General features: G+C 28.2%; 2 protein-coding genes across 5 annotated transcripts in view; one reads left to right on the forward strand and one right to left on the reverse strand.

Moving 5' to 3' along the window:
• The window catches only part of LOC122500705 (cell growth regulator with RING finger domain protein 1-like), a 219,211-nt gene extending 211,364 nt beyond the window's left edge, over nt 1-7,847 (reverse strand). The window contains exon 1 of one of the 4 annotated variants that reach the window (XM_043609765.1): nt 7,686-7,847. The gene's annotated coding sequence lies outside the window, so the exon portion shown is untranslated. The other 3 variants (XM_043609763.1, XM_043609764.1, XM_043609762.1) reach the window with 3 other exon arrangements.
• A 155-nt stretch (nt 7,848-8,002) lies between these two features.
• Nucleotides 8,003-22,616, forward strand: LOC122500706. The gene is made up of 3 exons (XM_043609766.1): nt 8,003-8,592; nt 8,710-8,726; nt 22,374-22,616. Exons 1-3 carry the CDS (start codon nt 8,451-8,453, stop codon nt 22,518-22,520), a joined length of 306 nt encoding a protein of 101 aa, XP_043465701.1. The 5' UTR covers nt 8,003-8,450; the 3' UTR covers nt 22,521-22,616.
• Nucleotides 22,617-23,306: the final 690 nt, after the last annotated feature.

Genomic DNA, 23,306 nt, shown 5'->3' on the forward strand with positions numbered 1-23,306 from the left:
TAAATTTACAATATTTTCAAACAAATGTGTTTGAAATTTTCAAAAATTTTTGTATGGATTAACTTCAAATACATATGTTTGAAAGATTTGTAAATTTACAATATTTTCAAACAAAAGTGTTTGAAATTTTCAAAAATTTTTGTATGGATTAACTTCAAATACATAAGTTTGAAAAAATGTAAATTTACAACCTTTTCATAAAAAAGTGTTTGAAAAATTTATGTGTAAAATAATTCAATACACATATGTTTTAAAATATTGTAGGTAAATTTATAACTTTTTCATTGAAAAGTACTTAATTGAAATTTTTTTGAGTTTTTATACGAAATTGATTTAAACATATGTGTTTAATAATTCTCTAAATTAGTTTAAAACATTATTTATAAGTAAATATATTTTCAAATGTTGAAATAACTAAAATTTTTTTTTAATCAATTTAATTAGTTAAATTTGCCAAAACTTGTTAAGAGAAAAAAACATTTTGGATGATATAATATAATTAATTAATATAGTTAGTTATTTTGTACAGATTAAAATTTAAAAACTGCTAAATTAAATAGAAAAATATTTTTACATACAAAATCTGCTGTTTATAAAGTATTGTTTAAATATTTCTTAAACATCTTAATACATATCATAAATTTAACAGAAACGTGAAGAGAAAAAAAGTAAAGAATACAAGAATCGGTTGGTGAAGAATTTTAAAGATATTGAATCTTTAGAAATTTAAAAGAAGTCAAAAAAAGGGAATGGTCCACATGTTTCTCACTACTGATACTTTGCAAGAGATTTTCATAGCCTCCCTTAGTCGAGCGCGTCTAGGCGCAGCTCCCAAGGTTGATGGCTCCATACAAGACACACTATACACAGACATTACTATATACGACTAAGGGTTCAAATCGTAGTGTCGAATTTCCGTAAAAATGCCAATAAAACTTTTTTTTTAATTAATTTACATTTATTGTAACATATCAAAACACAATATAAACAGTTTAGATTTTTCATTTAAATATTTAAATCGTTTTGGTATTTCAAACAGATTTGTTTGAAATTTCAAACAAAACTGTTTGAAGTTTCAAACAAAACTATTTGAAATTTCATTCAAACACTTTGTATTAATTTTCCAAAGAATAATTTGAAAATTTTAAAGAAATGTGTTTTAAAATTTAATAAGAAAATTTGTATTAAATTTAAAAATGTGTGTTGTAGTTTTTCAAAATTGTATATATGATAATTGCTTCAAACATTTTTGTATAAAATTTTTGTTCCAAATTTTATACAAAAATGTTTGAAGCAATTATCATTTACAATTTTGAAAAACTACAACACACATTTTTAAATTTAATACAAATTTTTTTATTCAATTTTAAAACACATTTCTTTAAAATTTTCAAATTATTCTTTGGAAAATTAATACAAAGTGTTTGAATGAAATTTCAAATAGTTTTGTTTGAAATTTCAAACAAATCTGTTTGAAATACCAAAACGATTTAAATATTTAAATGAAAAATCTAAACTGTTTATATTGTGTTTTGATATGTTACAATAAATGTAAATTAATTAAAAAAAAAGTTTCATTGGCATTTTTACGGAAATTCAACACTACGATTTGAACCCTTAGTCATATAGGGTAACTGCACCAATTGCCGAGGGTGCTCCAATTGTCGAGGATAATAATTTTCTTTTTTAGATAAATAGTATAATATATAATATTTAAGAACAAAAAAAATTTCTAAATAATCTTTGTATTTTCAACTGTATATTTATATATACAAATTTCGTAGCGATTCTACTAAAATAATTATTTAATTAATATTATAATTCACTGCTGTGAAATTTACACGAATCTCCATTTTCTTAATACTTCAGGTTGATTAAAACAGATTTTTAGAAATGCAAATTAAACGTATTTATAATGACTTTTTGTGTACAAAATTATTATTATAATTTTGTACACGAACTAAATTAATTTTGTATGCATGTTTTTTTGTTAAAAAAAAATATTTAATATTTTTTAAAAACAAATCATCGGTATTTGGTTCCTTTTTTTTGAGAGTTCCATTTTTCGAGGTAATGACTCGAAAATTGGTGTAGTCACTTTTTTCGCTGATGCACCATTTATCGATGGTTAAGTGTTTATTTACTAAACGTCAAACATAAATGCCAAACATTTATAGGTACAGAGAAAAAGAAAAAAAATGCTCCAAAAATTTACAACCAACAGAAAATAATCAACCAAAAAAACGAGGAAGACCGAAAAAAAATTAATAAAAAAAATGCAAAATTCAAAACTAAAAAATTTTGTACTATAGTTTAATTATAATTAACCATTATATTTACAGTTTGTAATTAAAGTTTATTTTATTCGTTTACAAATTTAATGTGACTTAAATTAATTTATTTTTTCAATTAATGTCTGATTAACAAAATTGATTAAATTTAATTAACTTATATTTATAAAAGTTTAAAAAACAGTTAAATAATTTTCTGTCCTGTATCATCTACTATAAAAATGTTTTATATCGATATTATAAATTATTCAATTATAGTTAAATAAATATATTTGTTTTCTGGTAATGTTCTATAATATTTTTATCAAAAAAATAAATATCTACTCGATTTTCTAATATCTGTACAGGTTAATTGTTAGGTTATATTGGGTTATATGTTTAAAAATGTCATACCCTCGACAATTGGAACAGACCCTCGAGAAATTAGCACAAGACCATCGAAAAATGGTGCTTTTGCTCGATTGACTTTTAAATATATTTTTTGCTTAACAATTTAGTTTATATTAAAAAAATAAATATGAATATTAAACATTATTAGATCCTTCGTCCAAATATACAAAAATCAAATTTTAAAGTGCATTTACTTCCGAGAAAAAAAATGTCAAAGTCACATGTTGCCTAAAACCCTCGACAATTGGTACAGTTACCCTATAGTGTTGTCTGTGTATAGTGTGTCTTGTATGGAGCCATCAACCTTGGGAGCTGCGCCTAGACGCGCTCGACCAAGGGAGGCTATGAAAATCTCTTGCAAAGTATCAGTAGTAAGAAACATGTGGACCATTCCCTTTTTTTGACTTCTTCTAAATTTCTAAAGATTCAATATCTTTAAAATTCTTCACCAACCGATTCTTGTATTCTTTACTTTTTTCTTTTCACGTTTCTGTTAAATTTATGATATGTATTAAGATGTTTAAGAAATATTTAAACAATACTTTATGAACAGCAGATTTTTTATATAAAAATATTTTTCTATTTAATTTATCAGTTTTTAAATTTTAATCTGTACAAAATATCTAACTATATTAATTAATTATATTATATCATCCAAAATGTTTTATTCTCTTAACAAGTTTTGGCAAATTAAACTAATTAAACTGATTAAAAAAAATTTTAGTTATTTCAACATTTGAAAATGTATTTACTTATAAATAATGTTTTAAACTAATTTAGAGAATTATTAAACACATATGTTTTAAGCAATTTCGTATAAAAACTCAAAAAAATTTTAATTAAGTACTTTTCAATGAAAAAGTTGTAAATTTACTTACAATATTTTAAAACATATGTGTATTGAATTATTTTACACATAAATTTTTCAAACACTTTTTTATGAAAAGGTTGTAAATTTACATATTTTTCAAACTTATGTATTTGAAGTTAATCCATACAAAAATTTTTGAAAATTTCAAACACTTTTGTTTGAAAATATTGTAAATTTACAAATTTTTCAAGCATATGTATTTGAAGTTAATCCATACAAAAATTTTTGAAAATTTCAAACACTTTTGTTTGAAAATATTGTAAATTTACAAATCTTTCAAACATATGTATTTGAAGTTAATCCATACAAAAATTTTTGAAAATTTCAAACACTACTGTTTGAAAATATTGTAAATTTACAAATCTTTCAAACACGCGTTTTTAAAATTATTTCATATACAATATTTGTAAATTTTCAATCACTTTTTGTATGAATGTGAAAATTTCCCTCTATAATTAACACTTTTCACCCGTTTTTTAGAAATAAAAAAAAACAAAGACGTACACTACCGGTCAAAATTGAGAGACCATCCATTTTCAAATGATTGAAAAACATTTTAAAACATAAAATGTATGGAAACTAAAATTTTTTTCTTTGTATTTTTTGAAAGTTGTTAAAATTTTGAAAAGAACAAGATATTTCAGAAGTCGTTTGGAATATTTTATTTAGATATTTTTAAATAATTGTCATTTTCAAAGTTTTACAAAAATTTGAATAATTTCTAAAATAATTAACGCTTTTTAATTATCTTCGGCTTATTTTAAAGGTCATTTGTTACACTATAAGAATTACTTATAGGCATTAACGTGTAATTTTTTTCTTACACGGAAAAAAAAAGTTCGAGGATTATTCGGGAACTTCGTTCTTAACTCTTGGATACGGCGGGTAGTACACAGATAACTAAAGGTTGCCTCGTTTAAATATGTCATTTACTATTTCTCTACAAATTATAACTATTTCACCACTTCTCGGCAAACTGTTCTTGAAAAAGTCGGGAACTGTTCAAGAAAATCGAAAAGTTAGTCGAATGCAAGAAAAAATGGATTCTACTTCCCCCCTCCCACTTCCCCTCCTTGACACGTCCGCACACACACACATTTATCCTTGAAGGTCACATACAATTTTTATTTTTTATTAAGTTTCTGAAATAGAAAAAACCATATTAGAGAAAAATCGACGGCGGCTGGAACAGAACTCGCGTACCCGAGAATAGAACTACTAAAATCAAGACTGAATAAAATAAGAGTGACCAAAAAGAAAAAAGCTTGTCAGGTTAAATCATCAATTAGCGATGGTAAAGTGGAAAATACACCTTGTCTCTATTGTAATGGTTATTATTTAGACTCAAATGAAGGCTGGGCTGCTTTTTTTGTCTGTGACCAATGGGCTCACTGCAGTTATGCATGAAGATGAAGATGCAACCTTTACTTGTGAAATTTGTCGACAGAAATAGGTTGTTTCTTTTAGTACCCCATCTTGCCCCCTGGTGGGGCAAGATGGGGTGATTTGCAATTTTTTCTATATTATTAATTATTAGCTATTTAAGAATCAGATGGCCTTTGTACGCTTTTATTACGAAAGACTGATTCCCAAAGATGATTAAAAAATAATAATAAAGTATATATTACATAATTTTCGTTTTTTTGCGCTTTAAACCTTAAGTACCCCGTCTTGCCCCACTCTCTCCTATATGAATTATTAATAATAATAATAAATATTATTGTTATTATTTTAATTCATGTATGTGTGTATATATATATTTAATGGCAATAAGTTACTATTATAATAATTATATTACTTTCGTATAAATAATATATTACTAACAATAAATGTCATTTGAAATAGTAATACTAAAAAAATAATTTTAGTAAAAAAATACAACTTTTCTGTTAATCGATACATTTTTTTCTTGATTTTTTAACAGACTTTTAACATTATTTACAAACCATGTTCACATTTTTTATTCACAACACAACACACAATTTTATTATTTTATATGACGCTTAAAACAAAGAATGAAAAATATTCGCTCGCATGTGGGATCGAACTCCCGCCTCCCGCCCCTAACGCATGCCGGAAGTATCTAACGCACGCATTTAAACCGCTCGGCCACAGAAGGCTGAAAGGCTTCTCGCCTAATCTACTATATCAATGCCAGTGCCGTCACTCAATATTGGTTCAGCATGGGACACCAATGTTCGTCCCATGCTTGATTTAAGACTCGGTCAATCTTGATACAATATTCAGTTTCTTTATTACGTGTGCACTGTACAATATTATCTATAAATATTTATAAATTATTTAATATTAAAATATTTTTTATGATAATTTTATAAGTTAAATTATATATACATATTATTTTTTTTCTTGTACAGTGTCAAATTATTATTTTCAAAGTTCAAGAGTTTCGTTTATCTGAAAAATTTTTAGTGAAAAAAATGTTCATTAGGTAGTAATAAATATTTATGCTTAGTAGTTTTACACTAGGATTAACTGTTTAGTAAATATTATCAAAAAACTATTTTTTGTCAAACGCGCGCGACTAAACACAAATAACCTTGAAACTCCAGCATTACCAACTCAACACATATGTTAAACTCTTGAGTTGGCATAAAGCTAAAGTCTCAAGGTTATTTGTATTTAGTCGCACGCGTTTGACAAAAAATAGTTTTTTGATAATATTTACTAAACAGTTGATCCTAGTGTACAACTACTAGGCATAAATATTTATTACACCCTAATGAACATTTTTTTCACTGAAAATTTTTCAGAAAAACGAAACTCTTAAACTTTGAAAACAATAATTTGACACTGTGCAAGAAAAAAATAATAATATATAATTATTAATAATAATTTTTAAATAGTATACAAAATTATCATAAAAAATATTTTAATATTAAATAATTTATAAATATTTATATCTAATATTGTTAAGTGCACACGGTAATAACCAATATTGAGTGACAATGATATAAAGACTGCTTCAACTCTGGGTTACCCACGCTGGGCGTTCAAGACTCAATCAAGCTTCAACCCATCGTCAGCATTGGTCTTTCGCGCCTGGGAAGAATTACTTTGACTTACAGAAAAATTTTAGAGTTGACTGTATTTTCTAGAATAGTTTTTAGTACAGAAAAATTGTTCCAAATTTTTTGAATTTTTTTGGTCCAAGTTTGACGGCCTGCATTTTCTAAGAAAAAAATTACACGTTAATGGCTAGAAGTAATTCTTATAGTGTAACAAATGACCTTTAAAATAAGCCTAAGATCATTAAAAAGCGTTCATTATTTTAGAAGTTATTCAAATTTTTGTAAAACATTGAAAATGACGATTTTTTAAAAATATCTATAAATGAATTATTGGCCAAACGACTTCTGAAATATCTTGTTCTTTTCAAAATTTTATCTATAAAAAAATGAACAGAAACCAATTTTAGTTTCAATCAACATTATGTTTTAAAACGTTTTTCATTCGCCTGAAAATAGGTGGTCTCTCAATTTTGACCGGTAGTGTAAGAAAAGAAAAAATATTCAATACTCGAAAAAGAGGAAAATGGAAGAAAAAATAGATATTCGAAAAAAAAGAAAAATTATAGAAAAAAGAGAATGATGAAAATTTGTTTAAAAATTAACAAAATTTACTAAAGGAATTATAACGTTATTCAAATTCACTACGTTTAATATCTCATCGCGATGATACTAAACGCACTTTATAAAATATGTGAATCACCTTATTATTAACTTTCTTGTAATGATCGAAAACGAAAAATTATTGTTTCTTATCTCGCGTCAAGTCTCGTTTATATTGTTCCGCACGTTTTTATGACGCATCGCGCGTCCCACACACACGGCTTTTGACAGGTCATATATATATATATATATATATATATGAATATATATTTAACGATCGATTGCAATGAGAGAAAAAAAAGAGAATTCGTTAATATGGAACAACACAGAAATAAAAGTGAGCCTCTCACTCTTTATCGTTTTGTTGCACAAGTTTTGACAAAAATATTTAAACGCAAAAAAGAACCTTGAATTTATTCTATCGCGCACCGATAAGAAAAAAGAGACACACGTCCAGCGCGCATTGCATGTGATTCAAGACTGTTATGATGAGGGAAGACTCACTTGTCTTATACACTTGGGTTCTGCTGTGGCAATGCGATATAGTGCTGTTGCTGCTACTATTTTTTCACTTTTTATTTTGACACAAGCTGAGAGCACAGATATAACAGAAAACCGCACAAACACGTTGCGCCGACTCCAACACGCAGGCTGGCTGCTTGATTTGACTTGACAGAAAGAAAATAAAACATGGCCGACCCCGTGTGTGAGATCTGAGAGACTAGGGGAGTTGCGCAATTAACCTCCGCGCAGCCGGTTCAGACATTTTTTTGATTAAACATTTCCACCAAAAAATACTCCTTTTATTTAAATAAAAAAAAGAAAGAAAAATATATCCTTTAAAATAATAAATACTTTGTCCCATAAGGACAAAATTTCTTTTTTAAAGGAAAAATTAATTTACAGAAAGAAAGACGATCGTGGTTTTGACAACATCATTGCAATATATTATGATATATTATCAAATTGTATATATCGTTATTATTCATGTTGAAATTATTACATAATTAAATTAAGTTTATGTTGTTTAAATTATTACTAAACGCATGATGTAAATATATGATTAGTAGGAATGCAAAAAGGGTTATGTTTACTTGTTGTTGAACGTCGAATCAAATCGCGCATCTTACGCTTGCGCGTAAGTAACGTAACTCCGCACGTATCAGCGAAAAATCGTCTGCTACTTTTGTTTAATTGTGTTGTGTGTTATTGAAAACAATTGAAAAAATAATAATAATAATAATATATATTGATAATTTCCTATTTTTTATGCTGAATTCAAGAACAGTGAGACTTTTAATTTACAGCATTGGAATTGTTTTGTTAATGTCATTGAAATTAGTAATAACAGAGAATCTCGGAATGTCAAAACTTGTGACTGTTGATTTTGAGATATACGGAAGAGTACAGGGTAAGTGCGATGTAAAGAAAATATTTTTAAAAACACTATCAATTTTTTATAACCACAATAAGAGGGAATTTCCCATAATCACGTTTCATTTTCTAAATTTGAAATTTTCTTTTCCAGGTGTTTGCTTCAGAAAAGTGAGTAATACTGCGTAAAATTGTTTGGGAATTAATTTTTTTTTTAGAGAAGAGATTTTAAATTGTCACATATCAAAACAATAATAGTGAAAATCTATAACGTGAAATTTCTGGAAGTTTCTTATCGACTTTGAATATAGTAGTAAAAAGGTTCTCTACGAGTGGTAAAACAGTTTTCTTTTCGCGAGAAGTTTCGGTTTATTAACGACGAGTGCAGCAGGTTCGTTACGACTAAATATAAACGTACTTCGTTTCTAAGTATAGTTGAAAAGACGTTAAAATTTATTTATATTCACCTGTCCCTACTAAAAAAATAATGAGGAATCATGACAATACATCAGAGTTCTGATTATTCGTCAGATTTTCTGATGCTTCTTCTTGACTCTGATGATTTGTCATTTTTCTGATTATTTCTGACAGAATTTTTAGTATGGATTTGATGTTTTGTGAGAACACTGTCAGCTTCTCACTTCACTTCACAAACCAGGCTGACCATACTTGAAGCGTATCTTTTAATTTCTTCAAAATAAAGTTTCTTAGAATAAATTTTAGATATTTGGAATCATGAAATATCACAGATTTTGAATTTTTAAATTATAAACTTCAATTAGTTAAATTAAACAAATTTCAAGTCATAAAATTTTTGTTTAAAAAATCATAAACCTTCAGAACAATGCCTTTTTTGCCCACTCGACTCAACTCAGTCACAATGACCACTTCGCTATGCACCTTTCTTTAACAATAGATTTTCGAGTCTATTGTGATGATTTTAAAACAAGAATTTTATAACTTAAAAATTTTGCATTTTAACTAATTCAACTTTGTAACATAAAAATTTAGAATCTATGGTATTTTACGATTCCAAATATCTAAAATTTATTTTAAAAAACATTTGTTAAAATAAATTATAAGGTTTGGGTGATAATTAAAAAAAAAGATTTTTAAAATAAATTTTAGATATTTGGAATCGTAAAATACCATAGATTCTAAATTTTTATGTTACAAAGTTGCATTAGTTAAAATGCAGAAGTTTTAAGTTATAAAATTCTTGTTTTAAAATCATCACAATAGACACGGAAATCTATTGTTAAAGAAAGGTGTGTAGCGAATTGGTCATTGTGACTGAGTTGAGTCGAGCGACCAAAAAAAGGCATTGTTCTGAAGGTTTATGATTGTTTAAACAAAAATTTTATTACTTGAAACTTGATCAATTTAACTAATGGAAGTTTATAATTTAAAAATTTAGAATCTGTGAAATTTCATGTTTCCAAATATCTAAAATTTATTCTCAAAACCTTTATTTTGAAGAAATTATAAGCTATCTCGTGAACTATAACTGATATGTAAAAACTGATATCATTTTTGAATTTTAAGCCAAGAGAGTATAAGGTATACGTAAAACAGTTTTCAGAATAATCTGAGTTTATAAACATTATATATGATGTTGAAATAAACAAAAATGATTTTAAACATTAAAAAAGGCATAATGGTTTTTCGATTTTATACCTAATTTATAAAAGGCGTGCGACGACCTTTTTACATAAAGGAACAAAAACACGTCCCCAAAAAAGATTTTTTGCTATGCTATAAAAAAATTCGGTGGCAGTCATAAAAGTTTTCATGATTTTTGGCAGTATTTTGAAGGGTTCTATTTCTTTTTCATGTTTTTGAGCTGCAATTGTAAGAAAAACTGCTCAAAAACACCAGAAATTCTGATTATTTTTCTGATGTTTTGTCATTATTTTTTTAGTAGGGGTGACTCAGTGGAAACGGTAATTTTTTTTATTATCTCAATAAAACAAGTATTTATAATTTATAAATCAGAGAAAACTGTTATAATATACCATGAGATATTTTATCTTAAATGAATTTTTCTATTTTATTATAAATTATTTCGAGTATTTTCTGTTTCCGAGACAAACCGGGCTCAAGAACAAAAATTTTTACGGGTCCCCATATTAATGGCTGCTAATATCCACAGATCGACTCCATTAAGAAATTGTATTAATTTGTTAAATCTATTGTTACTAAAGGAAACAAATTTTTTATAATGTTAAAATTTTTAAATATTAAGTCAGTAAATTTATGCAAATTCTCGTAACCCTTTGGTTTCTTGTACACTTTTGTAAAGTGCACCTAAGCACTCAGGCTTAGGGCTGATTCATAGCAAGTATTTTTACTGTATACATACATATATTTGGTAACAATTACCAACTGAAGGTAAAAGCGTTTTCTATCTTTTTAATCCTCATTTTATGAATTGCAATTTTTAATTTTTTTTACATTAATTTTAAAGATTTTACGCTGCACAGTGGGCCAGGAGGTAGCCAAAAGCGGCCAATACTTAAAATTTAATCGGATTCACTTGAAACTCGTTACTCGGGGGTTTCGGGGTCGCTGATTACGAATCCAATGTCAGTTTTTCAAAATTCAAAATGACGGATCTAATATGGCGGACGCTAATGTTAAAAATTAATCTAAATTACTTAAAAATCGTTACTCGGGGGTTTTTGGGGTCGCTGATTACGAATCCAATGTCAGTTTCTCAAAATTAAAAATGGCAAATTCAATATGGACGATGCCAAAGTTAAACATTCATTTAATTCCTTTGAAAATCGTAACTTAGGGGTTTTTCGGGTCGCTGACTACAAATCCGATGTCAATTTTATTTAAAATTCAAAATAGCGGATCCAATATATGGCAGAAGCCAATGTTAAAAATTAATCTAATTTACTTTAAAATCGTTACTTGGTGATTTTTGTGGTCGCTGATTACGAATTTGATGTCTGCTTTTGGAAATTCAAAATGGTGGATCCAATTTCAGATCAGAAATTTAAAAACTTATTCAATTTAGCAGTTAATAATATCCTAAGGGTTTTTATGAGTTCTTAATAAGAATGTGTAATTAATAATTTTAAATGATGGACCCAAAATTTTAGAAATTTTTTTTAATTAGGGTTCACAGTGGGACAAGTGACCCTATTTCATAACTAAAAGTCTAAGTGTACCAAAAATTGATTAGGACTTGTTACTCGGGGGTTTGCGGGGTGATGATTACAAATCAGACGTCAGATTTTCAAAATTCAAAATGGCAGATCCAATATGGCGGACAATTTTTCAAAAATTCAAAAGATCTCCTTCATAATTTGATTTCACCACGTACACGCTCGATGATTCTGGAGCCAGTAAGGAGCGAATAAACAACAAGATTAAAATTCTTGGGTATCCAAATTCTTAATGCACTTTAAATTTTCCATTTTGAATTTTGAAAAACTGACGTCGGATTCGTAATCATTGACCACGAAAACACTCAAGCAACGAGTTTAAAGGGAATCTGTTGACATTTTTTTAATTTGTTCCCCATATTGGTTTTGACATTTTGTAAATCTGGCGTCGAATTCTTAATTAACAACCATAAAAACCCTTAAAAAACGACTAAATGAAATTCGTTGAATTTCTTTAAAAAAATTTCGCCATATTTGATCCGCCATTTTGAATTTTAAAAATCTGACATCTGATTTGTAATCAGTGACTCCGATAATCCCCAAGTAACTAGTTTGAAGTGATTTTTAGTACATTTAGACTTTTAGCCACGAAAAAGGGTCTCCTGAACCACTATGCATTATTTCGCTTATAATTTTTTAAAAATACAAAATAAGCAAAAATGGGCAAATTAATCTAATACAATATATTAAATTTAGATGAGATTTCATGTTTAGCTTAGGGAATATAATGCGGATGTTAGGAGAACTATATAATAATATCAAATGAATTTCGAAAAAAGGAAAATTTAACAATATCAAATGTGCTTTATTTTTTATTACATAAACTATTTTCAATTTTTTTTTACTTTTCTTCAAAATTCTACATCTTATAATAAAGAAATAAAGGTTACGAGTCAGAAAATTAATTAATTTAAGAAAGAAATAAGTACATAGCCCAAAATTTGCCTTTGTAAAAAATGATATCCAAGGAGAAATTTTTCGCCTTATTTTGTATATAACTCCACCAAACTTTGAAATGGGCAAAAATCGGCAAATTTAATTAAAAGTACATTTAATTTAGAAGATATTTCACGCTTAGTTTGTTCTATATCGCGAGGAAGTTAAGAGAACTAACAAATAATAGCAAGTGCATTTTTAAAAAAATAAACATTTTCCGACGTTAAATGTGTATGATTTTTTTAAATATAGTGTTTTTTAATTTATTATAAATATTTTTCATAATAATACATATCATTTTAAAGAAATAAAAAAAAGTCAGAAAAACAATCATTTATACAAAAATAAATAAATATTTTAGTCGGTAGAGTCCTTTTAATTTTTTAATCAAACTTTTCAACAAACATACAATTACCGCTATAATATTTGACAAAGAACTATAATATTCTATAAAAAGTTACATAAAATACTATAGATTTAGGTTATTATATATGTAAAATTTATAATTCTAAAGTGGACTTTTGTCCGCTGTTGGATGCGTACTGGCCCACTGTGCGCTGGGTAAATGCACCAATTACAGAGTCATTACACTCAAAATCCTTTTTGAATAGAAATACATAATTAATTTATTTATAATATTTATTATAATAATTATATTCTTATTAAAATAGGGTAGGGTGGGGCATTACTATTCCTGTTTGGATTTTTGAGTCTAAAAAAAGTATTTTAAAAAAAAATAAAAAAAATGCTTAGGACCGTTTGAACACTTGACTTCTTAGCTACAATTTTGCCATGTATTATTTTGCTGTAACTCGATTCTGTTCCGAACTACAGCGATTTTACGAAACCCTTTTTTCATGTCGAAAAAAACGATGGGCGAAACTATTCCAGCAGCTATTAATGATATAATACTAAAAAAATATAAAAATTAATTTGTTAATTAAAGGAGTTTTTCTCTTCCAATTTCTTATCATTCTAATCTAAAAACAAGCACACAAAAAAATACACTGATTCGTAGTTTTCGCTGTCATCAGTAGGCGAATAGTTTCGCCCCAACCGCACATTTTTTGAAAAAAGCACTTGTAAAATTTTTGAACAATAGAATATCAAAAATCCATTATGATATTCGTGTTCAGCACTAAATTTGATTTAGAAAACACTTACCCGATAATTTTTCCGACCGTTTATCACTATTTACAATGGCAGACTAAATGAGTCAAAACAAGTAACCTAAATCCTATGATAGATGGCACCAGAAGCTCAAATGTGGCGTACAATGTTTATTTCACATGACAAGTATACAGTGTAAAAAGGACTTTAATCGGATGAATAATTTTCTTTCCAGGACTCTAGAATAGTTTCGCCCCGGGAATAGTATAATGCCCCACCCTACCCTAATTAAATGTACTAATTAATATTTACAATAATAATAATTATTATCATTAAGATAATTATTATGATTTCAGTTATTAATATTTTTTATTAACAATAAAATTAATAAAATTTATTATTATTAATATTGTTCGTATTATTACCTATTTCAGATTAACTGAATCGAAAAATTATAAGTATAAAATCGTTTATATGTTTTAACCGGTATTTGATACACGGAGAAAAAAATGCTGTTGAATCAATGACATATGGGTTTGATTCATTGAATAGTGTCATAACGGGCTGCCTAACGTATATGCTGTTGTTTTGAAAGCACCGATTCTAATGATTCGATAGTATCACTTTCTTTGAAACAAAAGCATATTTCTCAAATTGACAGCATACTATGTTAATTCGAAGGTGAATCCTTTTGAATGAATAAACAAAATTTTTTAATTTAACAGTATATGCTTTTGAGTCAATGACTATAACTTTTAAATTTAAAAGCATCATTTTTATGATTCAAAAATTTGTACTCTTAATTTTTTTAGTTGTTGCTATCGATTGAATAACACCATACTGTTAATTCAATTCTTTTATGTGGTTAAATATATACCAACGATAAATTGAAAAAAGGAAATTTTTGTTCACATGTTTTTTATATACTATAATTAATTCTCACACCTTTAACACAACACTTCTTATACACATCTTTTTTTCAATTTTACACACAAACATACACATTTTTATTATTTTTTTCATTTTTTCCAACGGCTAAACACACACACATACACATTCAAACACACTTATCTTTTTTAGTCAGAAAAATGCGGCTATTCCCAAGCGGTCACCCATCCATTTAGTAACCGCGACCAACAACGCTTAACTTCCGTGATAGACGAGAACCGCCGCGCTGCAATGTAATACATCCGCTTCTCAACATTGGGCACTTACTTTGTGGTTAAATACCGTGCGCGAGATTTTTCGCGTATATAAGGGAATTTATATAGGGAATTTATATTTAACTAGTCATTAATTAATTAAAATAATTTAAATAACACTTTTTATGTAAGGTAAAGGAGAATGCTGGAAGTTCGTTCAAAGCCGAAAGGCAGGAACTATGTATAATAAATAATAAAATAAATAAATAACACTTTTTTATATTGGAATCTCAAAAACGACAGATTTAATAAACATATAAATATATGTGGGTTAGTATTTCAATAAATTTAGTACCTGACAAAGTCTCAAATACATAGTGTTCTTATTTTTATAGCATATGCTATAGGCAGTCCGCAATAGCACCACTCATTGAAACGAAAGCATATGCTTTCGTTTTCCAGAGCGCGCTTCTTTGGAGCAAACAATTTTTCATTTGATTTAAATTTACATGCATTTTCTTCAAATTTATCTATTAGATGCTTGAAATGAATAATGTCAAAGAAGCAATAAATTATTCTGTTGCTATATATAGATGAACTATAGAAACAATTTGCACAATATCATTAATTCTACAGTACTGTACTTTTAATTTAAACAGTTTCATTTTTTCGTTTTAAGCAATATACTTTTCGATTAATAAATGTGTCATTGAATCAATAACGGGAAATTCAATAGCATGGAGCTATTTGATTCAACAGCACTTTTTTTTCAGTGTAGATGTCACTTTGATCGGTAAGGTCGATAACTTCTTTGCAATGTTAAAATTTCGAACCGATGATAATAAGCATTCCATAATTAATTATTTAATAATAATTAATAATTCTATGACTTATAATTATTACTATTATTAACTGTCGGAATGCAACTTGATTTTTTAAAATTTTATTACAGTAAACAATCCTTAAAAAATTGTTTTATAGGTAATACCTATAAGCGCCTGAATGCACTGAATTTTGTGTCTGACTTCTTACTTAAATATTTTTTAATAAAAATTAAGGAAAAATTTTTAACAATAACTTTTTTGCATACACTGAAAAAAATATATTTATGATACTGCCACAAATATGGGCAATACTCACATATTATATTGGTGGATATGGGACAGCTATACAGTATTGCTGTTTCAGGTATACGCAGTGTAGAACAGCCATATGTATGTGAGAGGCAGTAATATGTATGTGAAGAACACCAATACTGTATTTGCAGAACAGAAATACAGTATTGCTGTTTCAGCTATACGTCCTTACTATACTCGTACACGGAAAGAAAAAGTCCGTCAACCATTAATGGATTAGTATATTACTTTGAGACGGGACACTTTTTCCGTTGATGGTTACTTAACTTTACTTAACGATTGAAAACGAGTCATGGATTGATTAGAATGCCAGTATGTGACCAATTGTTTTAGATTTAATGCTGAATTGTTATCAATGGCTGTTTGAATGTTTACGAATCATTAGTGAAAGTTTGTGAAACGTTAGTTGACTCGTATTCTAAATCGGCGCTCTTCACTAGCGCATTGTTGCGCAGTGTACCGATGCGCATTTCTTCCGGTTTCTCTATAGTCCATGTGTTTTTGCTGTCTGCTATACATATCCCTATATACTATTATGTGTAATGTGAATATTTAACTTAACTAACAATTTGCAGTTGAATTGCGTCTAGAAATTGACCTCGATGAAAATATATTTTCTTTTATATTTCTCGCTAATTAAAAAGTAGTTATTAGTGCAAAATCATTTCTCACAAGTTGTGAAAAATTTTGTTATTTGGTATATAAGAACAGTTTGCTTCTAAACTTAAAGTGTTATAAGTGTGCGTTTCTACGTGTAGTTATTATAAGTGCGAAAATGTGTTGGAAAATGTGTTGGTCTAAAGCGTCTAAGAGTGTAAATAAAATATCGGAACTGTGCAACGAAAAAAATGTGTTCATTCTGTACCAAATAGTGTCTAAAATTAGGGATAATTCTGAAAGAAGTTGAATTTTTTGAATGCTTTTGATAGTCATAGAAAATTTAATAGACAGTTTTCTAAATTTTAGTGAACGAGTTTTATATATTGATGACAGTTTTCTAAATTTTAGCAAGCAACTCGTCACTGATTGCGACTCAAAGTATGTTATCCATTGAATGATTTTGTGTCCCGTCTCAAAGTAATATACTAGTCTATTAATGATTGACGGACTTTTTCTTTCCGTGTATGACCAAAGCGACAATATCATTTTCACCCTAAAGAAAATTCAATTTACGGCTCTGGCCCTGGAAGGCTAGTATTTTGTTTTGGTTTTTCTAATTCTTTGGCCATATTTTTAATGCAATTAAAAAACCAAAAACGCTATCTGCTTTATAAAAAAATGAAGAAAATGACATACAATAAGGTTATTTTGCATTAAACATGAACATTCTATCAACAAAACAATTTTGGGCTGGTTGACCACACCACACGGAAAAAAAAAGTTCGAGGATTATTCGGGAACTTCGTTCTTAACTCTTGGATACGGCGGGTAGTACACAGATAACTAAAGGTTGCCTCGTTTAAATATGTAATTTACTATTTCTCTACAAATTATAACTATTTCACCACTTCTCGGCAAACTGTTCTTGAAAAAGTCCATATTAGAGAAAAATCGACGGCGGCTGGAACAGAACTCGCGTACCCGAGAATAGAAGTCCGGCGTCTTATCTTTTTTTTTCTTTTCTTATTTATTTTTAACGACTCATAAAATACATAAATAGTACGAAGTAAATGAACAAAGCATTCGTATATAAATTTTTTTTTAATTTAATAACAATAGTTGTCGAAAACGGGCTTGCTAGTAGCCAATGTAAAAAACTCGTCGACAATAACCTTGGCTTTTAGTTGTTTTTTAATTTTTGAATATAGGTAAATATAATATAGTTTATATGGTATCTTTGTTATTTGTTTAGTGTGATAACTAGAAAAAGGAAGCGCTGCTCTACATGCACTCTTGAAAAACTAGTTTACATTTTATGAATTAATTTTTGTTTGTCTTATTAGACGGTGATTCGATATTCTTTATAATTTTTTAGTTATTATACATTTGTAGTTTTTTTTTTTTTACTTATTTTATTCCATTTATTTGATTGTTTATATTTTTTGTCATTAATGTATGACCGTCAATAAATACGAAAAAATAATTTCCTTAATTTTGTTTATTTGTTTGTTTTTTTTCCCTATCCTTTTCTACTTATGAATTTTAATAATGACTAGCTTTTTTATTTATACTGTGATCATATATACTTATAATCGGTTCTGTACTTGTGCATACAATCATACTTACACACATGAATTCCTGTATTGTCATGCTCACCCACGCTCACATATTCAATTTTATTATTATTCTTTCTCTTTTACTCCTTCCTTTTTTTCCCTTTCTTGTTCCTTATATTTGGAACTCAACAGTGTTAATGATGGCCAAACTGAAAGTCCAAGAGCACTTAATTACAGAGAGAGATGGATCCATGTCGGTCTGAATAACTTTTTTATTTATTTTTTTTCCCTTATTTTTTCTTTTATTTATTTATTTTTTTTCTTTTTTTAAATTGTGTTTCCGTAATTATGAGGACTGAGGCGACAAATTAATTATGGCTTTTGGAGCACGATGTTATGGAGTGATGTGAATGCTGTTTTCTTTTTTATAGATTTTTAAATACAAATCAAGTGTCAACACTACAACAAAAATAAATACAAATATAAAATAAAACAAAACAAATAAAAATAAAATAGAGGAGAGAAAATACCAAGTCATCCGCATATCGCTTGCCCAAGCATGAATAGGGGTTAAACTATGCTTGCGTGGTTTGCGAATGCAGGCGGCTTGCATCTCGCCCCTCTCCCAACCCTAATTCTGATGTAACCAATAATATTTCTCCCTTGATCTGTATTTGTTAACTTTGTCCTCCGTGTTTAATGCTGTGGAGTAACGCATTTCTTTTTCAGGATTATGTAGCAAATCCTCTGCTGATGGATTTTTTCCGAAGTGAAAATAGTATGTTTATTAAAATATATATTTAAGTTTGAAGTCAGACAAAAAATTTAGTGACTTCAGGTTGAGTTAATACTATCTAATATTTTAATAATATTCTAGAATGAATTTTTACAAAGTCGCAGTAATTGAACCCCAGTTACTGTACAGCTTGTTACACGGAGAAAAATGGTGCTGAATTTGTAGTAAAAGTTCCTATGGAATAGTAATAATTCTACTTTTATATTAAAAATTACTTTTTATTGTAAAATGTACTTCGCATGAAGTAAATATTACTATTTCTGGTAGTAAAAATTACTAATAGTAATTACTACATTAATCACTTTTAAAAATTGCTTTAAAAATTTAAATTTTTACATCGTCATTGTAAATTTTATTAAATTTTGTATTACTTTTTACATTCGATATGTTGTAAATATTACTTGTAGAAATTCTAATAATTAATACTGCGGAAAATAAAGATTGCTTCTGCAAGAAGCAACTTTTACTATTGCAGAACAAACTTTTTACTTGAAAAAGTAGTAATCCGTACCACTACTTCTATAGACCTGTGTGTGTGTGTGATGACGTCACTACTGTCATGCGCAGCGATCGTAGCCTGACGTCAAAGTCATTAAGATTATATAATACTATACTCCAAAGTTTTATATATTAAAATGTGCAATTCTAGTTTTGTATAAAATTATTTAGGGGAGACCGAGGTGAGTTGTAACAAAACCGTTTTCTCGAAAGCTATGACCTTTTAAAAATTTTGAAAAGCGTGAATTTTTTACATTTTTGATTCATTATTTGATGCAAATTTACTTGACCACCTGAGAAAAGTTTTTGAGATGTATTTAATATGTGCAAAAAAATTTCTTAAAGTAAGTTTTCGGTCAAAATAAAATTAGTGATGCCGCGAGACGAGACGATTACACGAGTTGTAACAGGCTGTTTCAACTCACCAAGGGTTAACGCAAATTTTTGTTAGATCGAGTAGAGACTGTTTGGATTTTTGCTAAAGTATATTGTTTTATATTATGGACTTAAAAGTATTTAGAATTTTACAAATTTTCGTGTAAATCACTTTCATATTTTCCAAAGGAAAAAAAATATTAATAAAAACATTTTTCGAGTTGCTCTTTCATATACAAAAGTCAAAAATAATTTCTATAATAGGTTTTTTTTGTTATTATTGAGCTTGTTGCTCATTTTTAATTTAGTTTTCGGTTTAATTTGATTTAGATTGATCTCATAAATTTTCTTGCTCTAATTACTCCTTAATTATTTAAAAATTCTCAGACAAAATTTTATTATTCTTAAATTTCTATAAAATATATTATATAATATTATTTTTAGCTTTTATAAAGCTCAAATTGTTATTATAGATCGTAATTAAATACCAAAGATTTGTTTAAAATATCTAATTAGTGTTAAAGAAAACGAAATATGGGATAACTTAATTCCAAAATCCAGTAAAAAAAAGTATTGGAAGAAAGCGAATAGTATTGGCGGTGAGTTTCTGCCAATACGTTTTCGCGTGAAAACCGTATTGGGGGCTCTTGAATCTTTCGATTTCACGTTCATTGACTCGACTTGAGTGTGTACTGTTGATCTTGATCTATTACCACATGATTTAGGGAGCTTTCGACGTTCGCGCTAGGGGCGCTGTGAGTATAAGTCACAGCGCTTATCTAGAAAATACCCTAAATCATATGGTAATAGACCAACAGTACACAGTCTGCTGTCCAATTTTATTTATTTACATTTTAACAAAGTTTTATATTTCCTGTTCGTTATCAGCATTTTTATACATTAAATCAATCAGTCTTTTTGATTAAAATGCCAAATCGAGTCAATGAACGTGAAATCGAAAGATTCAAGAGGACAGTATATATTGACGGTTAAAAAGCAGGATTGGCAGAATGCCCCCAATACGGTTTTCACGCGAAAACGTATTGGCAGAAACTCACCGCCAATACTATTCGCTCTGTTCCAATACTTTTTTTTACTGGGAAATAAATTAAGGTATTAAAACGAGTGTTCTATTCGTTTCTATTAGTAAGATGTCTTTACTAACTAATTAAATTTACTTTACTAACTAAACTAAGCATTAAAAATTAATGTTTTTTATTAAAATCACAAAATTTGCAACTGTTACAACTCACCTTGGTACTAGGCGAGTTGTAACACCGGGGACTGTTTTGGATTTTGCAATATTTTTGGAAACCCTTACAACTTTTTACATTTTTCATTTTTGATCCACATACTACACAAAACTACCTATCCAAAAATACAAAGCTCAATAAAAATAGAACAATTTTTGGCTAAGTTATACTGGATAATGTAAAAAATCGCTTTAACTCACCTCGGTCTCCCCTGTAACATTTATTGAAATAATTATTTTTTATTTTGTACAAAATCAGAATAAGGAATCTAAGAATAATAATCTAATAATTTAATAATTAAATTAAGTAATTTTAAATTAATAATACTGTCGTTTAGTATTATTAATGTTTATATTTTAATTCAGTAACTTATCTAAATAAATAAAATGTATGATTCACTTTATCAAAACCCGCATGTAGCACGTAATATTACAGTAACCTTATAGTACTCTCTAAATCTGAATTTTTGAAAATTCACTTATTTATAAGTGTATATGCACTTATTGATCGAGAAGACGACTTATAACGTAAAATAAGTAAAATTTCACATATTAAGATTTAGAGAGTAATATTACCCGTCAATATTACAGTAATATTACAGAAACATTACAGTAATATTATTGTAATATTATAGTAAAATTACATTAATGTTAAAGTAAATTTTTCGGAGCAAAATTAATTTAAAATTACAGTAATATTACACGAGCATGTAAAGTAAATAAAAATGGCTGTGAAATGCATATCTAATGAATAAATAAGAAAATTTTTTTTCTTATTTTATCATTGGAAAATAAACTTTTTTGCAATTTTTTCGTAAGTGTGTAATATTACAGTAATGTTACAGTAATATTACCGCATAATATTACTGTAATATTAATGGGTAGGGGAGAGTCTCCAGTTGTGAGACACCACCAGTTGTGAGACAGTCAATTTTTTTTAACATGTAATATTAAAAAGCCGATTGGTTTATATAAAAACATTTCTTTTTATATGAGCCAACTTTTTTGTGTACGCCGAAGTGGATATATAAACTGTTTTTGTTAAATACCAACACTGTGTGTGATAATCGACTAAAAAGCGTTTTTTCAATAAATGCAAAGTACTTTTTTTCCAAGTTAATTAATTGGAAAAGGTAAATGTAATGCATTTTCTTTTAGTGTTTTCCTTATATTTTGTGATGCAATATTGCATTGTTCCAATCTGCGATTGAAAATAATTTAATTTTCCTTTTTCAAAATAGTGCCAATTTCTGGGTGTGAGACACAGCATATCACCAGTTGTGAGACGGTGTCAACACCCATCTGGGCAGCATAAAAAATACGACTTTGCAGGCACACCCGGGTACCCGGGTAGCAAAATCCAAGTCGCTACCAAAGTACAGATCTGATGCAGACCTGTTATTCTAGATCTGGAACGGATCTGGAATTTTACATGGTCCAAAGCAGAAGCAGACTTGGTAACCAATTAAACAGCTCTATCTATATGCAGGTACCAAAAGTACTAAACCAATTGCACAAATAATGAAAAGTCGGTAAGCTGAAACCGATTGAGCCCTTGAACAGGTAGGAAAACAAGGATAGCGACGCGACGTACAGAAGTGTATTAAGAGAAAACCGAAATTTTAACTTTGTATTGCTATAAATTTCTCTTTACTATTTTAATGATCATTCTCTATATTTGAATTAGTTAAAAATAACTAATTTTCAGAAAAACATATCTGATTGTCAGTTAAAAATAACTGATATTTTAGTAAACTTATTTAACTGATTCAATTATAATTAAATAAGAATTATTAATTAAGCTTAATGAGATTAATTAGTGAGTAGCTCATAGTAGATAAACAAAGTGAGTTCTACGCGATAGTTCTCAAGGCTGCCGCTAGAGGCGCCACTGGCGCTGCAGTCGGTGAATGGCGCGCGTTTTTGAAATTAGTTCGCGAGGCCGCCACTAGCGCTGCAGTCGGTTATGGCGCGTATATTTGAAATTGTTAAATTTCTACCTAACCCTAATTTTTAACCTAACCCTTTTTACTAGTGCAATTTGCTATGTGTGAATCCGTGTGTTTGGGTATAAATATCCAGAATTCAATGGAGTTAGCATTCGTAGCAGCGTCTTCGAGTCAACCGGATCAACCAGCAGAGGCAGAGAGGGTCAACCAGCAGAAGCAGAGAGG

This window comes from Leptopilina heterotoma, unplaced genomic scaffold, assembly GCF_015476425.1.
Source record: "Leptopilina heterotoma isolate Lh14 unplaced genomic scaffold, ASM1547642v1 Lhet_190, whole genome shotgun sequence".
NCBI classification, from domain to species: domain Eukaryota; kingdom Metazoa; phylum Arthropoda; class Insecta; order Hymenoptera; family Figitidae; genus Leptopilina; species Leptopilina heterotoma.

Coding starts and splice junctions, on each gene's coding strand:
- LOC122500706 (XM_043609766.1), top strand. CDS start 8,451: ATGCTGAATTCAAGAACAGTGAGACTTTTAATTTACAGCATTGGAATT.